The sequence below is a fragment of the Ovis aries genome, chromosome 2 (assembly GCF_016772045.2).
Source record: "Ovis aries strain OAR_USU_Benz2616 breed Rambouillet chromosome 2, ARS-UI_Ramb_v3.0, whole genome shotgun sequence".
Classification (NCBI taxonomy): Eukaryota; Metazoa; Chordata; class Mammalia; order Artiodactyla; family Bovidae; genus Ovis; species Ovis aries.
This window is the reverse complement of record NC_056055.1, coordinates 81658920-81674958: the sequence shown is the minus strand read 5'-3', so window position 1 is coordinate 81674958 and position 16039 is coordinate 81658920. Positions and strand designations below refer to the sequence as shown.

General features: G+C 37.6%; 1 protein-coding gene across 30 annotated transcripts in view; it reads left to right on the top strand.

The window, feature by feature from the left end:
* MPDZ (multiple PDZ domain crumbs cell polarity complex component) overlaps positions 1-16039 on the top strand; it is a 668265-nt gene that overhangs the window by 603712 nt on the left and 48514 nt on the right. For all 30 annotated transcript variants that reach the window (XM_060409464.1, XM_060409468.1, XM_060409467.1 and 27 more), the window contains 3 exons: positions 3559-3663; positions 7784-7876; positions 14318-14495. In XM_060409464.1, the coding sequence (XP_060265447.1) occupies positions 3559-3663; positions 7784-7876; positions 14318-14495 (376 nt within the window). The remainder of the gene's footprint in view (positions 1-3558; positions 3664-7783; positions 7877-14317; positions 14496-16039) is intronic.

Here is a 16039-nt window from a genome sequence, read left to right as displayed (position 1 = left end):
CATTTAGATTGACCAGGGCCGAGCAGCATGTTCCATACGTTTTGCATGAAGTGGTTTTGGCCCTTTCTTCTCCCTTTCACTTGCTTTTCACAAACAAAAGGTTTAAAATTACTTTGAAAACTATGTAGGTGATTTCTCCCAAACAGAAAGTCTAATCCTTCCATTGCTGTGAATGAAACCATGACTTTAAGTGCCAGTCAAATGTTGTAGTTATTGCCTTGATCTAGGCTCCATTCATGCCTCTTCTTGATTTCTCAGAAACTGGCTTAATCTGGGGTAGTGGTGGAGAAATGTATTGTAAGTACTTAATAAAAATGTACTTTAATTGTTTCAATTACGTAACTGATTGGTTTTAGTAAAGCATTGCTTATTGAAACAATGAACTGGCTTTCTTTATTGCCTTTTAAGAGAGGTGGCTAGGAACTGAACATGTGTGCCTTCGTGCATGCCTGGGTAGATAATTTGCGTTTCAAGAGTTCAGAAACAGCCAGTTGAAGTTCCAGGTTTCATTATTTTCTATGGAAAACCAGATGTGAAGCCTCACCAGAATGCATTCTGTCTCACTTCACACTCCACCCTGCCAGGGGTGCTTATATTTCTGTAATAATAGCCAGGGTTCTGTGCTTCACGGCAGCTGCTTATAACATCTGCCAGATAATTACCAAGCTGAATCTGAATTCACCTGCCTTAACCTAAAGTGTGGGATGAATTCCTGATCAAGGAATAAAAGATTGATTGCAGTTACATTTTTCTGTGCTTGTTAATAATTACTGCTATAGACACCAGTAAAGAGCAGATGCTTTTCTGGGGGAGGTGTAGATAGGAGGGCTGTGGAAAGGGGAAGAAACAACCAGGAGCACCCACTTTTAACTCCATATGTATGCATCTCACATTCAGCTCAAGACACTGACATTTGTTAACACCATTGTAAAAAGATGCCGCGGCGTATGCTTCACATTCTAGATTCTCCGCAGCACCTGCTGACGATTGAGCCCCCTTTTATGTGTGAGTATCGGTGATTCAAAAGCTCATTATGGCTGTGTGTTACAACTTGTCTGTGAAAACCACTTCGTGCTTTTGTAACATCTCTATGCGGGGCTAGATCCAGAGAGAGATTCAGTGTGTATACATTTTCCTTTTTTGTTTTTTTTCTTCTTTATATAAGAGCATATTTCCAACAGAGCTATGAGATGGTTACATTTTCACATTGCACTGGTGATTGTGAACTCATTTGAAAATCATGTTTTCCTACTACTGAAGCTTTCTGGCTCTTTTGTTAGGGGGCAATCACCTCTGGATTAATAACTGTCACATTTCAGAATCACTAATGCTGTTGTTTTCTTGTACTCCATGTATAACCTGAGGTTAGTTTTTGCCTTTAAGAATTTTTAACACTCCTCTCAGAGAAGCTGTTTTAGTGTGTTTATGCATTTCAGTATGTGTTTTGGTGTTCTTGGTTGATGTCTGGAGGTTTTGTATGGCTGTGTGACCGGCGTGTATTATAATTGCTCTGCATGGGCTAATGCACTGTGGGATGCTTGTTCCAGTGCCCTTGCTGTCTGTATTAGGCTAACTATATGAAAACTGCTTTCTCACTGCCCCCTAAAATATCAGAAAAACATTTCTAAAACTCTTCCTTGGTAAACCTTAACACCTTTGATCAAATACAGAGAAGAATTCATTTTCAACAGTGTCTCGGATAGACACATCGTTTCCTTCTCAAACCAAACCAGTATTTAATTTAAAAATTAAATACTTTGAACTGATTATTCTTATTTTTCCTGTGTTCTAGCCTTTTACCTCACCTAGCTTTTTTTTCTTAAGGTTTTATTTATATGAGTTTTACCTTTACTGAACCTTCAGAAATAATTTTCAGATATAATTCAGAAATAATTTTCTTGAATAGACTTTTCAAATTTATGATTTATTTATATTTTCTGTAAATAAAAAGACAGTCTTCTTTCCAAGTATAATGTATTCTTCATTTTTGACTCATTATTTTTGAAGGGATAAATGCAGATTTGCTATTCAATACATTTTTGTTACACTGTAGAAATGGTGTTTTTGTAGATGAATAAATAAAGTAGGGCCAGAATTAGAATACAGCTCTCTCACCCGCACTAGTCCTAAATCATTGAATTGTGTTTTTTTGCTTCAGTTGGATCCTTGAGGTTAAAGTGTCACAAAGTGTCGTAAGGGTGCCGGCTTCTGCCAGAATGATCAGATGTGGGGCCCAGGCTGTCTGATGCTCTCTTAGAGCACCGTTTTACGTGTGTGTTGCACTTCTTGACTTACAATAGCCTCATCAAAATGGACATCTTTCTGTTATTGGGGATATGGAGATCCATTAGTGGGTGATTTACCTTACCAAAACACTCCAAAGAAGCAACAGAATTCTGTCTTCTGACTCTAAACCTAAGCGACCTCACAGAGTGAATGCCTTTTATGGAATCACCAGTATGTATTATATATCCTCCTCACTCAGTAAATTATGCCATTAGTTTACTTCTATTATTATATTATATTATTATAACATGAAAGGTAATCCTTTATCTTTGCCCTCCAGTACTAAGATTTTGATACTTATCATGAAGACTATTATGCCGGCTAACCATAGCTTACGCATGAAGGTAAGCTATGGTTAGCCAGCGTAATAGTCTTCATGATTTTCGTGTTGTGCATTTTTGATACATGCTTTTGTTTCTTTGCACAAATATCCTGAAATGCCTTGAAGTCCTTTCTTTCACTTGCCATGCCATATATTAATTTGAGGATTGGAACAGACTACTTCAACAGGTATATCAATTGTGTAGCCTCTTGGGGCAGCAGTAAACTTGACTTTTCAGATGTCATTTCTAAGCATTATAACTGAAGTCGGCAACTTGCTCAGTGCCTTCCACATTATAGGCGTTCAGCCAGCACTTGTTGAATTAGTGTGTGACCATTCAAGTGTCAGGCTTCTTCTCTGAAACCAAAATGAATGTAAACATTGCTGCATATTAGTAAGAGAATCTTTCTATGCACCAATAATGGTTTAACTCAGACTTAAGAGTTAATACTTTAATAAAGCTAGGATAGGATTACTGATAGTACTTGTTAATGTCCAAAATTAATTGTGTTTTATGGGAGAATGTAATTTTGAATGCCCAGTGTTTTAGTAGAGTTTACCCAGTTTGTTCCTGCTAAGGCAGCCAAAAATCTTTGGAGAAAATAAATGTTATTACTGAAAATTACTTTTCTAAGGATTTCTAGATCTCTTTAATTAAAAAAAATTGCTAATAGTTTTCTCATTTGGAAATATATATTATGCTGTTTTCTTCCCCCATATGATTATTGGCAAACAGATAATTATCAGCAGTCTTTAAATTCTTAATTTCTGTTGTTATTATTGCCTATAGAATGCTTAATTCTTCTGAAGTTTAGAGTCTACTGAGTAAGCTGATTTAAATGAGTTGTGTGAAAAAGTAGAGATGAGGGAACAAAATAAGTTTATTTCATATTTTGGAAGATTCTCCCAACAGGCAGAGCTCTGCTTTCATGGATTGTGTCTTGTTCCAGAATTACTTATGTACCTGCAGAATATTTGGAAGAGTTCAAAATAAGCTTGGGGCAGCAATCTGGAGGAATAATGGCACTGGATATTTTTGCTTCCTACACTGGCAGGTAAGTCTGCTATGTGAATGATCAATACAGCAAGTTATAAAGAAGACTATTGTGTCAGGGAGGCCTAGCAATAAAAAAAGACTGAATTCTTTTTCTCTCTTTCAAGACTAAAAAAAAAAATCACCCCCTTTTCCTATATTACTGGGCTTCCCTAGTGGCTCTGTGGTAAAGAATCCACCTACCAAGCAGGAGATGCAAGTTCGATCCCTGGGTTGGAAAGATCCCCTGGAGAAGGAAATGGCAACCTGCTCCAGTGTTCTTGCCTAGGAAATCCCATGGGCAGAGGAACCTGGCGGGCAACAGTCCATGGGGTCACAAAAGAGCTGGATGTGCCTTAGCAACTAGACAACTGCAACCCATATTACTTAAGGAGTGATTGCGTATTGTGGGAAATTTGGGGAGAAGATGAAAAATCAAAGCAAGAAATTAAAACTCTTTAGTTGTATCAGTCCATATACCACTGTCAGCTTACCGAGTTTTGGGGAATTTACCTCAGATATGACTACGGTTTCATTCACTCCCTGGGACCTGTAATTTTTATGGTATTGTATCACTTTTCCTCTGTCATAAACATTTTCAAACTTTATTTACTCATTAACGTACATACAATTCATAAACATTTTTAATGGTTATGTTTTTACTCCTTTGGAGAATGTTGAGCTGAACGTCTTTGTGTATATACGGGTTAGGTATAGAATGTTTGACTTTTTAAAGCCTCTTTATACACAGTGTATTGAGAACCTTTGAATAATACGGGAAATGTAGTTTTTTCCTCCCTTAAGAAAGAGAGAAACTAGATTTTGATGTTGCTGCTGAGTTTAGCACAAGGAGAGAAATAATGTCAAATTGCTTTTCTGGAAAGAATACACTATACATTTTCAGCTGTGGGCCTGTTTTTTTCCAGTTACATTAGCAGCTGAGTAACAGATTTCTCCTTAAGTATGCTATAAAGAAGAAATAGCTTTGCAAACATTCTGAGGTCTGCTCACAAAAGTTCTAACAGCCCATAACACTCTGGTGTCCAGTGACTCTGCAGGCATTGTAACATCACATCACTCTTTCCTCTGCAAATTGTATGTGGCTACAGCTATTCAGACAGTGTTAAAGAAGGAAAGGTTTGTTATGTGTTTAATAAAGGGAAGGAATGTCATGGCCCAAAGGGCCCCTCGAATTTTATGAGAAAAAGAGTATTCATTCCACCCTTTGCAAAGCTCAGCCATACTTCTGTCTAGAATTTCCATCTTAGGGCTAATGACATGAATTGATTACAACTACCTGGTACTTCCTATTAAAAAGTTAGATGCAGTAATTCCAGTGTCCCTCTGAAATACCATTCCACATGGCTTAATTAGAGAATATGACAAGATAACATGATATTCTTATTAAATTTTGAGGCCTTAAAAGCACTCAAAATGTTAATATTAAAACAAAAAAGCCACTTTCAGCATGTTGGTTCTCTCCTAGCACACGAAGGAAAAGGGCCTGAGCTGTCAATGCTGTGAATAACTGCTTTCCTGCAAAAGAGTGTATTTGCTGTTAATACAAGGATGCTCAAAACAAAAACAGTCTGCATCCTGTTTTCCTCCCTTAGGAAAGGCAGAAACTAGATTTTGATGCTGCTGCTGAGTTCAGAACAGGGAGAGAAATAATGTCAAATTGCTATCCCGAAAAGAATGCACAATACATTTTCAGCTGTGGGCCTGTATGTTTTTCAGTTATATTAACAGCTGAGTAACAGATTTCTCTTTAAGCATACAGGAGGAATTGGCACCAGAGAGATTAAGTTACTTGCTCAAGTTTCATAACTAATAGGTGGAAGAATCAAGGTTAAATGCACATGGTCGGGCTCCATGTTCTTAACCATTGGATCAAAAAAAAGAATTGTACTAGCCCTGTATAAAAATATGGGGCAGCATAGCATGGAGTTTAAGAGCTCAGATTTTGTAGTAAACTGGCCCAATTCAGGTCTCATCTCTGTTCCTTTACTGTGTGACTTTATGCCAGTTTCTGGCATCTTAATGCACATATAGAGTGTTACTTGTTACAGTTGACAGAAACTTATTTGATATTCAACAATCAGACATGAGTGCCGAGAAGTCTGATTCATTCCTGGCTGACTGAGTGTGGGGACACAGAGCAGGTTCATTCTGCTGAGGCACACACGCTTGAGTCCTGCAAACCCCGCCTGAAGATGGATAAAGAATAATCAGCACATTTATGGGGATGTATCTGGGTTAGTGAAATGATCCGAGATTGGACAGTCATCTGAAGAGAATGGGCCTTTTTGTATGAGAAGACTCCACGTATCTGTATTTGTCATCTTGCAGCTCACAAGCCGGGAGCATATGATGCAATCTGTGTGACTGCATCTGAGCAGCTCCCCCTGCCTGGGCTTTAGGGTAATAACTGGGTGTTTTAGAGAAGGACTGTTTCTTGCTTCCCATTCCTGTCTGCATTCTGTACCTGCTTTTTCTGTCATATTCTCCCCAGTGGTATTTCCAGAGGGTTAGGCTCTGCTTCCCCCCGCTGCCTTGCATCTTTCAGATTGAGGTTCACTCCAACTATTTCATTTTCAATCAGCTTCTTAACATCATTTTGAAAATTTTGGCTCCATTCCTGACAGTCCTGTCCCATAGTCAGGATTAGTTTCTGTGAGCCCAACCTCATTCAGAGTTCCTTCCTCAATTACAGAAGGAGAATCCTGTCACACGACCGGTAGGTAGGAACCACAGGCAGGTGGGTTTCCCTCTGACAGATGAAAAGCAAAGATCTAACTTTCAGGTCAAAGAAAGAGTGAGACATTCTGGGAGAGCCCACACAGTTGTTTGGGAACGGTTGTGTTGGGAAACACATTGAAGCACAGATGGATTATTAGATTAGATGACTTCTGATCTCAAGGTCTGAAGATAATATAATTTGACAGAGTTCAGTATTCCTGTTGGGGGAGAATGGATATAATTTGAACATATGCTATCTTCAGATTTTTTTCAATTTCGGTAAATATCAGCTGCAAGTATTTATTGAATTAGAGTTTTTAAAGCTTTCTCTATTTTAAGAAGGATATATTTCTTTAGAAATCCAATTTTTCCTAATAGCATAATACCATGCCATAATTGATTTAACCATTCTTTGTTGTCCTGACAATACCATTTATTGATGCAAAGTGTGCCTTTGGTAAAAACCAAATATTTTTGGACAAGATTATTATTTTATAGTTATATTTACAGTCAGTTAAGAGATCGGACATATTTTGTTACATGCTTGGCATTTGGCAAAATCTGAATTCCTGTAAAAATTGACAACTGACCTTGGACTCAAGTGCCTGTAAACTGCTTCCCATGAGAATACTGTGGCTGGCTGCTTTGGATGGGCAGAAACAGACCATAAGCATTTTCCATCTGTCTTCAAAAGATGAAGGGAAAGCATTGGTCCATCCTGAGGCGGTAGAGATGCTACACTCCTGGCATACTTGATGTTCAGCTCTGTCAGGCCAGGGATCCAGTGGGACTGTACACGCTTATAACACACATGGGGTGTCTACCTTCTCACACCTGGGAAAAATTTAGGAAATAGTTGTTGAATAGTTGTTCTTAAAAATTCTAGCATTTCCCCATTCTTTTCAATCCCTTCCTTCCTTTGTCCATGTTTCATTAGGAAAGAAAAAGCCTAGACAAGGCACCTTGCGTTCTGTTGTATCTCCAGACTCAGTTACAGTGCTGAGTGCTCAATCACTCAGTCGTGTCTGACTCTTTGTGACCCCGTGGACTGTAGCCAGCCAGGCTCCTCTGTCCCAGGATTTCCCAGGCAAGAATCCTGGAGTGGGTTGCCATTCCCTTCTCCAGGGAATGTTTCCAACCCAGGGATCAAACCCACATGGGTTTGTTCAGCTGTCACCTGGGAAGTTCAGGTATAGTAGACTGATTCCAGTATGAGGTTTTTATTTTATGTAATCAGGCTTTATTTTCCCTTTAATGTAAAATATTATATACTTAGTAGCCAAGTGTGGTGAAAATATGAAGCAGTTCTGTACTTTTAGCCAAACCAATAATAAAGCACCTAGAAGACAGCCTGTGTGGTTTTACTAGAATTGTGGAATACTCACTGTCTAACTCTTTACCAGAGACATTCCAGAGCTACCAGAGAGAGAAGAAGGAGAGGGGGAAGAAAGTGACCTTCAAAATGCAGCCTACAGCAACTGGAATCAGCCTCGGCGGTAAGAACTATTTCTGTCTTCTGCCTACTCAGGGTTTAAAGATAGAGAGGGGTGGTTTCAAGTACTAGATTACAACTTGCTACTGTGACTTTGAGCAAGCTGTTTAATATTGCTCACCGTCCACTTCTCTGTGGCCACAGAGTGGAGAAGATAGTATGTATCGCACAGGGTTAACACTAATATGTACTTGAGGATTTGGCACATAGTAGGGACTAAATAAAATTGACTAGAGAAAATTATGCATAGGTAGTTGGAATATCTTCTGTAGAGTTTATCTTAGGCAAATCACCAAATGTTAACTTGAAATTTTTCTATTATTTGTAGAAAGTAGATATTCAAACATAAACATTCAAAATGTGTGTGTGAGCATCTTATCATAGGCTGTGGTTATTCTAACCCATGGTCTTTCTAGAATGAATTTCATATATAATAGGAATGATGACTTTCCTAAATATACTCATATATACCTCTGAATATCACTAAGGTATATTTTCCTGTTCTGAGTAGAAGAAGATTCAGTTTAGTAGGAATTTACTGAGTCCTGATTATTGACAAGATGAGAGGCAGATAGTTTTGTAAATAACAGGGAAGTGTAAGACATAAATTCTGTCTTTAAGGAAGCTACTGTGTATTGAGTTAGACAAGGTGTAGAGAGACACACAATAATGAAAGAAAAATGTAAGATATTTTGCATTAAGGGTAAAATATAATCAGTGGACACTTTCTCTGAACAGATTTAAAGTTGACCATCAGAGAGGTGCCTTTTTACATATTTATTAACTATTTATTCTACAATGAATAAATAAAATTCTCAATATGGAAAAATTTCTATTCTTCTGATGTGTAATACAGTTTGATGATTTGCCTAGCTCATAAATGAACTTTAGGCTGCATCACCTTTAAACATTTTCTAGGTTGAATCATGTTCAAAGTATAGGAAACCTTTTATATTGCTTTCATAAGAAACAGCATCTCCAGCCAAATAAAATGACTTTTTGATTTCAATTTTTAAAAAATTATTCAGACCGCTTTAAAAAATCAAAGTCTTGCTACATTATTGCCCACACTGAGAACAGAAGCGCTAGATTCGTAGCAGAAAAAATATTGTGAGATGCTGTGTGCTCAGTCGCTTGGTCGTATCTAACTCTCCGTCTAACTCTTTGGCAGACTGTCACCTGCCAGGCTCCTCTGTCCATGGAATTTTCCAGGCAAGAATACTGGAGTAGGTTGCAATTTCCTACTCCAGTTATAAGATGTTAGGTTTTTTGTTTATTTGAAGAGAGAGGCAGAAGTAAGTTAGATGGAATTACAATACTAGATGGAAATATATGTGTATATATATGTATATATAGACACACATATTACTCAGTCATAAAATAGTGATATTCTTCCATTGGCAGCAGCACGGATAGACCTAGAGGCTAGTTTGCAGGGTGAAATAAGTCAGATAGAGAAATCCTTTATTTTGTCACATATATGTGGGCTCTTTTAAAAAATAAACCAATGTACATACAAGACAGAGACAGACTCACAGATATAGAAAATGAACTAGTGATTACCAAAGGGGAGAGAAAAGGCAGGAGGGTAAAATTAGGGGTGAGAGATGTAAACTACTATGTATAAATAATAAGTAACAAGGATACACTGTATAGCACAGGAAATTATGGCCATAATCTTGTATGGAGTTAATCTGTAAAAATACTGAATCACTGTACTGTGTCACTATACTTAAATAAAATATTTTTGAAAGAGTAATTACACTTTTAATTTAAAAATAAAGTAGAACCTTTAACATGTGGAAGAGAATTTAATATCATAATTCACTTAAAGTCCTCAGTACAATGCTTGGCGCACAGTGAGGACTCAGTCAGTGGTTGGTCTTAGCAGCCATCAGCTTCTTCTTCATTATTATTCATGCCAGAGCAAGTAAACATTGTTGAGCACAGGAGTTATTATGAAATTTTCCTACGGCAAGAAATTGGGTGCAACTTCTGGACCATAAGATTTTTATACTTTATTGCCCGTTTTAACCTTCACATCATGCTAAGTGATGTCTCTAATGGTGGTGACTAGTTTACCAAGAGAGTATGTCTACAGATTCTGTAAATCTTAAAGAAGATAACCTGCCCTCACTAACCTTATGGAATCCCTCAATTTTTTTTAGGGGAGAAGTTCATAGAAGTTCATGAGGAAGCTTACCAAAATAATTAGAGCTTTTAGTAAATAAGGAACAAGGGTCATGAATATGCTTTCCAGGATTGGAAACCTGCTGGACATTCTTGCATGCAGTCAAGAAAAATTTGTAAATAACCTGTGTTACACTTTTATTTTGCATGTGATTTTCATGTGCAGGATTATATCATACTGTATGTATCATTTTCCAGCTTGCTTACTCTTAAATAAATGTTTCTGTACACACTCATGCGGATACAAAAATATCTAATTCATTCAGTTTACTTGTGGCAGTGCCTTTCAGTATATGAATATAGCTCAGTTTATTTTCAGATTGATATTTGAGTAGTTAACAATTATTACAATAATCCTGTGCAGTAAGTATATTTTCTTACACATTTGGAGAATTTGTCTAGATAGATATTCCAAAGGGAAATTGCTGACTTGTAGATTTAATTCTGTGATTTACTAGAAGTTGTCAAATTGCTTTTTAAGGTGGCTGTACCAATTTTTACTTTTATTTCCAATATTTGAGAGCTTTTTCCCCCCAATATCCTTGTTACCACATCATATGATCATCTTTAAAAATGCTTTTATCAACCCAGTGGGTAGAATATGGTACATTGAGCCCAGTTACTCTTAGTAAACAATGTGTAAGCGTAACAGATTGAGGTGCTGGCGTACAGGTTTGTTCATTTGTCATATGAATTATTATCATCACCATAATAAGTAATCAGATTTATTGATTGCTTTACTAAGTTGTAAAACTTTGTTTTGTACATGACATACATTCATGAGTTTAATCCTCACAGCAACTCTCTGATGTTGGGGCTCTTGTTTGACCCATTTTCCAGCTGAGGAAAGGAAAAAAAAAGACTAATGGAGTAAAACAGGATCACCCAGTTGTTAAGTAGCAGAAGGGCAGGAATCGAGCCCAGGAACTCTTGGTTCAGAGTTCAGGCAACCTGGCCTCAGAGCTCTATTTTACCTTGGTTTTATTAATTTCGCTTTTTGAAAATCTGTGTTCTCCAGAAAGGCTGACATTTTTCTGTAAAACCAGCTCTGGACATGTTCTGCCCAGTTTTTCTTTTATTTTTCTTTTATTTCTCTTATTTTCTTCTTAACATGGAATGTTGACTGTGTTCTGCTTCATGAATCCTGGATTGGTTCCTCAGTGCTGGGGTCATTTTGGCAGCTCTGTTTTTGGTTATCTGCTCTGATGTTTTGAAGAATTACAGCATTTCCTCTTAGGACTGGATCTAATACCACTTTGCTGTCTGTGCTACATCCTCAGGAGGCACAGGGTACTGGTATCCAAAGGCTGTTTAACCTCTGTGCCTCTTCCCTTTGTAAAACAGAGTGACAAGAGCATCCACCTCACAGGAGTGACTTGAAAATAAAATCAAAGTCTGTGGAACTCACCTGGAGAATAAGGCTGAGTACATAAGCCCTTAATGAGTTTTTGCTGCCCCTGCTATTTTTAGTGTCCAGAGAATCATGAGAACCATTCTCTAACATATATCAACTGCTAAGGATCTATGAGACATTTTCTTTCATTCTTTTATTTTTTTCATTTTTAAAAGGAGGGAATGAGTCCCACCTATGTATTCTGGATTCTTAAATATTAAAGACAGTGGCTGACTCTACTGACTTTACTACTTTGCCGTTTTACCTTGGAAATTGGAAGAAATTGGTTCTTGTCTTTCACAGAATTCCTAGAATGAAAGAAAGTGATGAAAAGAATTTTAACTAGTTTAAGCTTTTCTCACAGATTTGTTAAGATGAAGAATCATAGTGAGATCCCTTTACACTAAACCACAGATCTCTAGGTCTTAGATTTCTAATAAAGAAAAAAAGTACTGACCAGAGAAAAGAAGTATTTCCTCATCTGCTTCCTGTGACCAGTTGTCCCTCCTCTCACTTCACCGTGGTGCTTTTTTACCCCAGTCTTTTCTTACCAGGACCTCCCTCAGCACCCAGAAGTCCTACCTACAACCTTTCGTTTCCTCTGGGAGCACGTCACATGTCAAGGTTGAGGGTATGCTGGACCAAGCTTTCTTCTCCTGTCTGATGTCCAGCATCAGCTCCCTTCCTGCAGGTTAGAGTAAAATGCAGAGTCTCATTACCCATCTTAGAACTTTCTACTTCGTATCCCTGTTCGCTTGCAGTCATCTGAACCCCTTCATCTTGGCCAAACACTTTGGTGCTAATCACCTTATTCTTGTATCCTGGCCTTTTCATAAGACATGTACTTTCAGTTCATCCATGGTTCTGACCGCTATCTACAGGTATTAGATATGAGTTCATGCACTTATTATGTGGGTGGAGGAAGTACATTTAGGACAGAGGCAGTTAGCAAGCGCCTAGGCCCCAGGGCAGGAGATGAACCTCAGCAACACCAAGAGGATAGCCAGAGTGGAAAGAGGGGAGTGGAGAGCTGAGGAGGATGTGTTTAGGAAATGGTGACGGGCTCGGATCACGGAGGACTGTGTTAGCAACCGATCTTCATGCCCCGACTGTTAGTTTCTAGGTCTGTGTTGGCGAGGCAGACTGTTGCAGAGGTAAGCTTCTCATTCAGTATATACAGAAACGTTCTCTCTCTTAACTGGGTTGCTAAGCTTAGAAGCTACCATCTGTTTGAGAGTAGCTGAGTTTTTTAATGTCTGCAGTATTAGAGCCCCTGGAAAATGGTCCTTTTATATTCATTTGTGCCTCAGCCTGGAGTATGAGCCTAATATTAACTTGTAACAAATCAGTCTCAGAAATATATTATTAATAGTATTTATCAGACCCTATAAAACACCTAATTGGAAACGTAATTTATTTATAGTGATTTTGTCTTGCTATGGGTAAAACCTTAACAAATTGAGCAAATGATATTTACAAAACTTAGTATAATAATATCTTATTCCTTTGAATTTTAAAAATGTATTTATTATTATTATTTTTAACCATTTGAACCACTTTTAATCTTGTAGGTTAGTGGCATAAAGTGTGTTCACGTTGCTTTGTAACCATCAGTGCCATCCATCTCTGGAACTTTTTTGATCTTGCAAAACTAAAACTCTGTACCCACTAAATAGTAACCTCTTATTTCCCCCTCCCTGCATCATCTAGCAACGGCTCTTCTCCATTAGTCTCTGTGAATTTGACTATTCTAGGTACATTGTATAAGTGGAATCATATAGGATTTGTCCTTTATTTCATTTAGCATAGTGTTCTCAAAGATGATCTTTGTCTTAGCATGTGTCAGAATTTCCTTCCTTTTTAAGGCTGAATATTATTCTTTGTATTTATATGCCATTTGTTGATTCATTCATCTATTCATGGGCACTTGGGTTGCTTCTACCTTTTGGCTTGTGAATAATATTTTCTTATTGTGAATTGTGAATAATATTTATGTGAACATACTATACGTGTATGTCTTCAAGACCTTGCTTTGAATTCTTTTGGGTATATACTCAGGAGTGGAATTGCCAGATCATATGTTAATTCTATTTTTAATTTTTTGAGGAATTTCTATACTCTTTTTCCATAGCAGCTGTAACGTTTCACGTTGGTACGAACAGTGCACAAGGCTTATAATTTCTCCCTAATTTGTACAATTTCTCCCTGCCGACTTATTTTCTGTCTTTTTTTTTGCATTAGCCATCTTACTGAGTGTGAGGGGGTCTTTCTCAGTAGCTTTTGCTGTTGCGCTGGTCTGCATCGCTGCGCGTGGGCTTTCTCCAGCTGCAGCGAGTGGGGGCCGCTCGCCAGATGCGGTGTATGGCCTCCTCCTGGCAGTGGCTTCTCTTGCTGCAGGGCATGGGCTCCAGGTGCCTGGGCGTCAGTAGTGGCAGCACATGGGCTCATAGCAGTGCTGACTCACGCAATGGTTAGTGATACTGAGCATCTTCTTATGTGCTTACAGGACATTTGTCTATCGTCCCCAGAGAAATATCTAGTCAAGTTCTTTTCCCAATTTTGATTGTTTTCTTTTGTTGTTATCATTGAGTTTCAGGGGTTCTATGTATATTCTGGATGTTCATTCCTTATCAGATTTGTGGTTTGCAAATATTTCCCCTTTCTTTGGGTTGCTGTTTTACTCACTTGATAGTACTTTTCAATGAAAAAAAGTTTTTATTTTTGCTGATGCCAAATTTGTCCATTTTTAATTTTCTGCCTGTGCCTTTGGTATAGCCAAGAAATCATTGCCACACCCAACTTTACGAGGCTTTCTCCCTGTACTTTCTTATGAGACTTTAAAATTTTCTTTATTTTTTATAGGGTTGAACTTTGGCGAGAACCAAGCAAATCCTTGGGAATCAGCATTGTTGGTGGACGAGGGATGGGGAGTCGTCTAAGCAATGGTGAAGTGATGAGGGGCATTTTCATCAAACATGTTCTTGAAGATAGTCCAGCTGGCAAAAATGGAACCCTGAAACCTGGAGATAGAATAGTAGAGGTACCTTCCAGTTAGCTTTTTATGCTAAAATTACTCACCTGGGCCATCCTCTTTACCAAGGGGATCATCATCTTTACACCGACTCAACACTCGAGTAAAATATGTTTGTTATTAAAGAATTTCTTTCTTATTTTTTTGTTTTCATCTATAATTTTTATCTTCAGTGTATGATAACAAATTATATATATATTGATAAGTGTTTGGAGGTATAACCAACTGTTCTAAAAAATGTCGGTGCTGAGATAAATTACGAAGTTCAGTTTAAAAAAAAACAAAGCAAATTTCTTGGGGAATAATTAAATTGTTTAACGTATGTGTACACACACAAAATGTACACATCACAGTTGAACCCTCAAATGAGACGTTATTTCAGGAAATAACCTAAATGTTGTTGGATAAGATTTTTTTAAATGAGTCTTTTTGGTAAAGTTTTTATACTAATATCCTCATTACATTTTACAGAAAGGTCTCCCCACCACCCTCACCAACCCAGGTTTGGCTTTTCCTTCATACCATTGCTCTGCCCGTTCCCCACTCTTCACTGAGGGCTGTGTGTATGAGCACGCACGTGTGCACTGGTGTGGGTGTGCATGTGTGTACACATTTTGTTATATGTGAGAGAAGCATTTGGTCAGATTGTATCTAATCCCTTCATTCAAAGCTAAGTTTAATATTTCATATCTGCTCTTCTCACAAGTCGCTCATCATTTACTCAACAAGTATTCCTAGAGCAGCTGCTGCATTCCAGGTGCTATAACAGGCTCTGGGCATCCCACGGTAAATAAAACATCCAGCCTGCCTGTCAAGTGGGACAGACCTGATAAGTAATCAGGTCACTTCAGAATAGTGTGATGAATTATTTGATTAACATAAGCATGGTTTTAGTAAATGTGTAGAGGAAGGTCAGCAAATCCTGACCCAGATTTGCTGGGTTGTCAGGAGGTAGAGAGTCAATTAAGAGAGACAACTTCCAAACAAAAACCAACTGATCACTTTGTTATTATGGCAACCATTAGTTTTACTTTGTACAAGTGATTGTCTCTCATTTTCTAAATCCATATAACTTACACACTAAGATGCCTTAATTGTGTAGAAGTTGATAAGAATCAGCCACAACTTGAACATTGTGGGCATTGATCTATTGTGTAAAGTATATGTACATTGAGGACTGACAAAAGAAGATTGAGATTTGCAAGAAAGCAAGGGCTCTGCCTGGTGTTTCATTTTTTTTTTAAATCTGACCATTTATAAGGAAGAATGATGGGGTTTTTTTCTCTCTTCCTGTATCTTTGCTCTTCATTAAATGATATCTTAGGCCCATGTTAAAGAAATTTTTCTTCATTAGAGTACTACATAAAATTTCTAATTTAAGTTTATCCAAGGCAATTTATTTTATGAGTACTTCATTACTGAATACTTTTGACCTAAGTAGAAAAATTAAGAAATGTTTATAATTATTTTGAGAAAGGATTAATCATACTTTGCACCAAAATGTCGTTTTAATGTATCAGTAGACTTAAACATGCCTTTGAAATTGGAGTGAA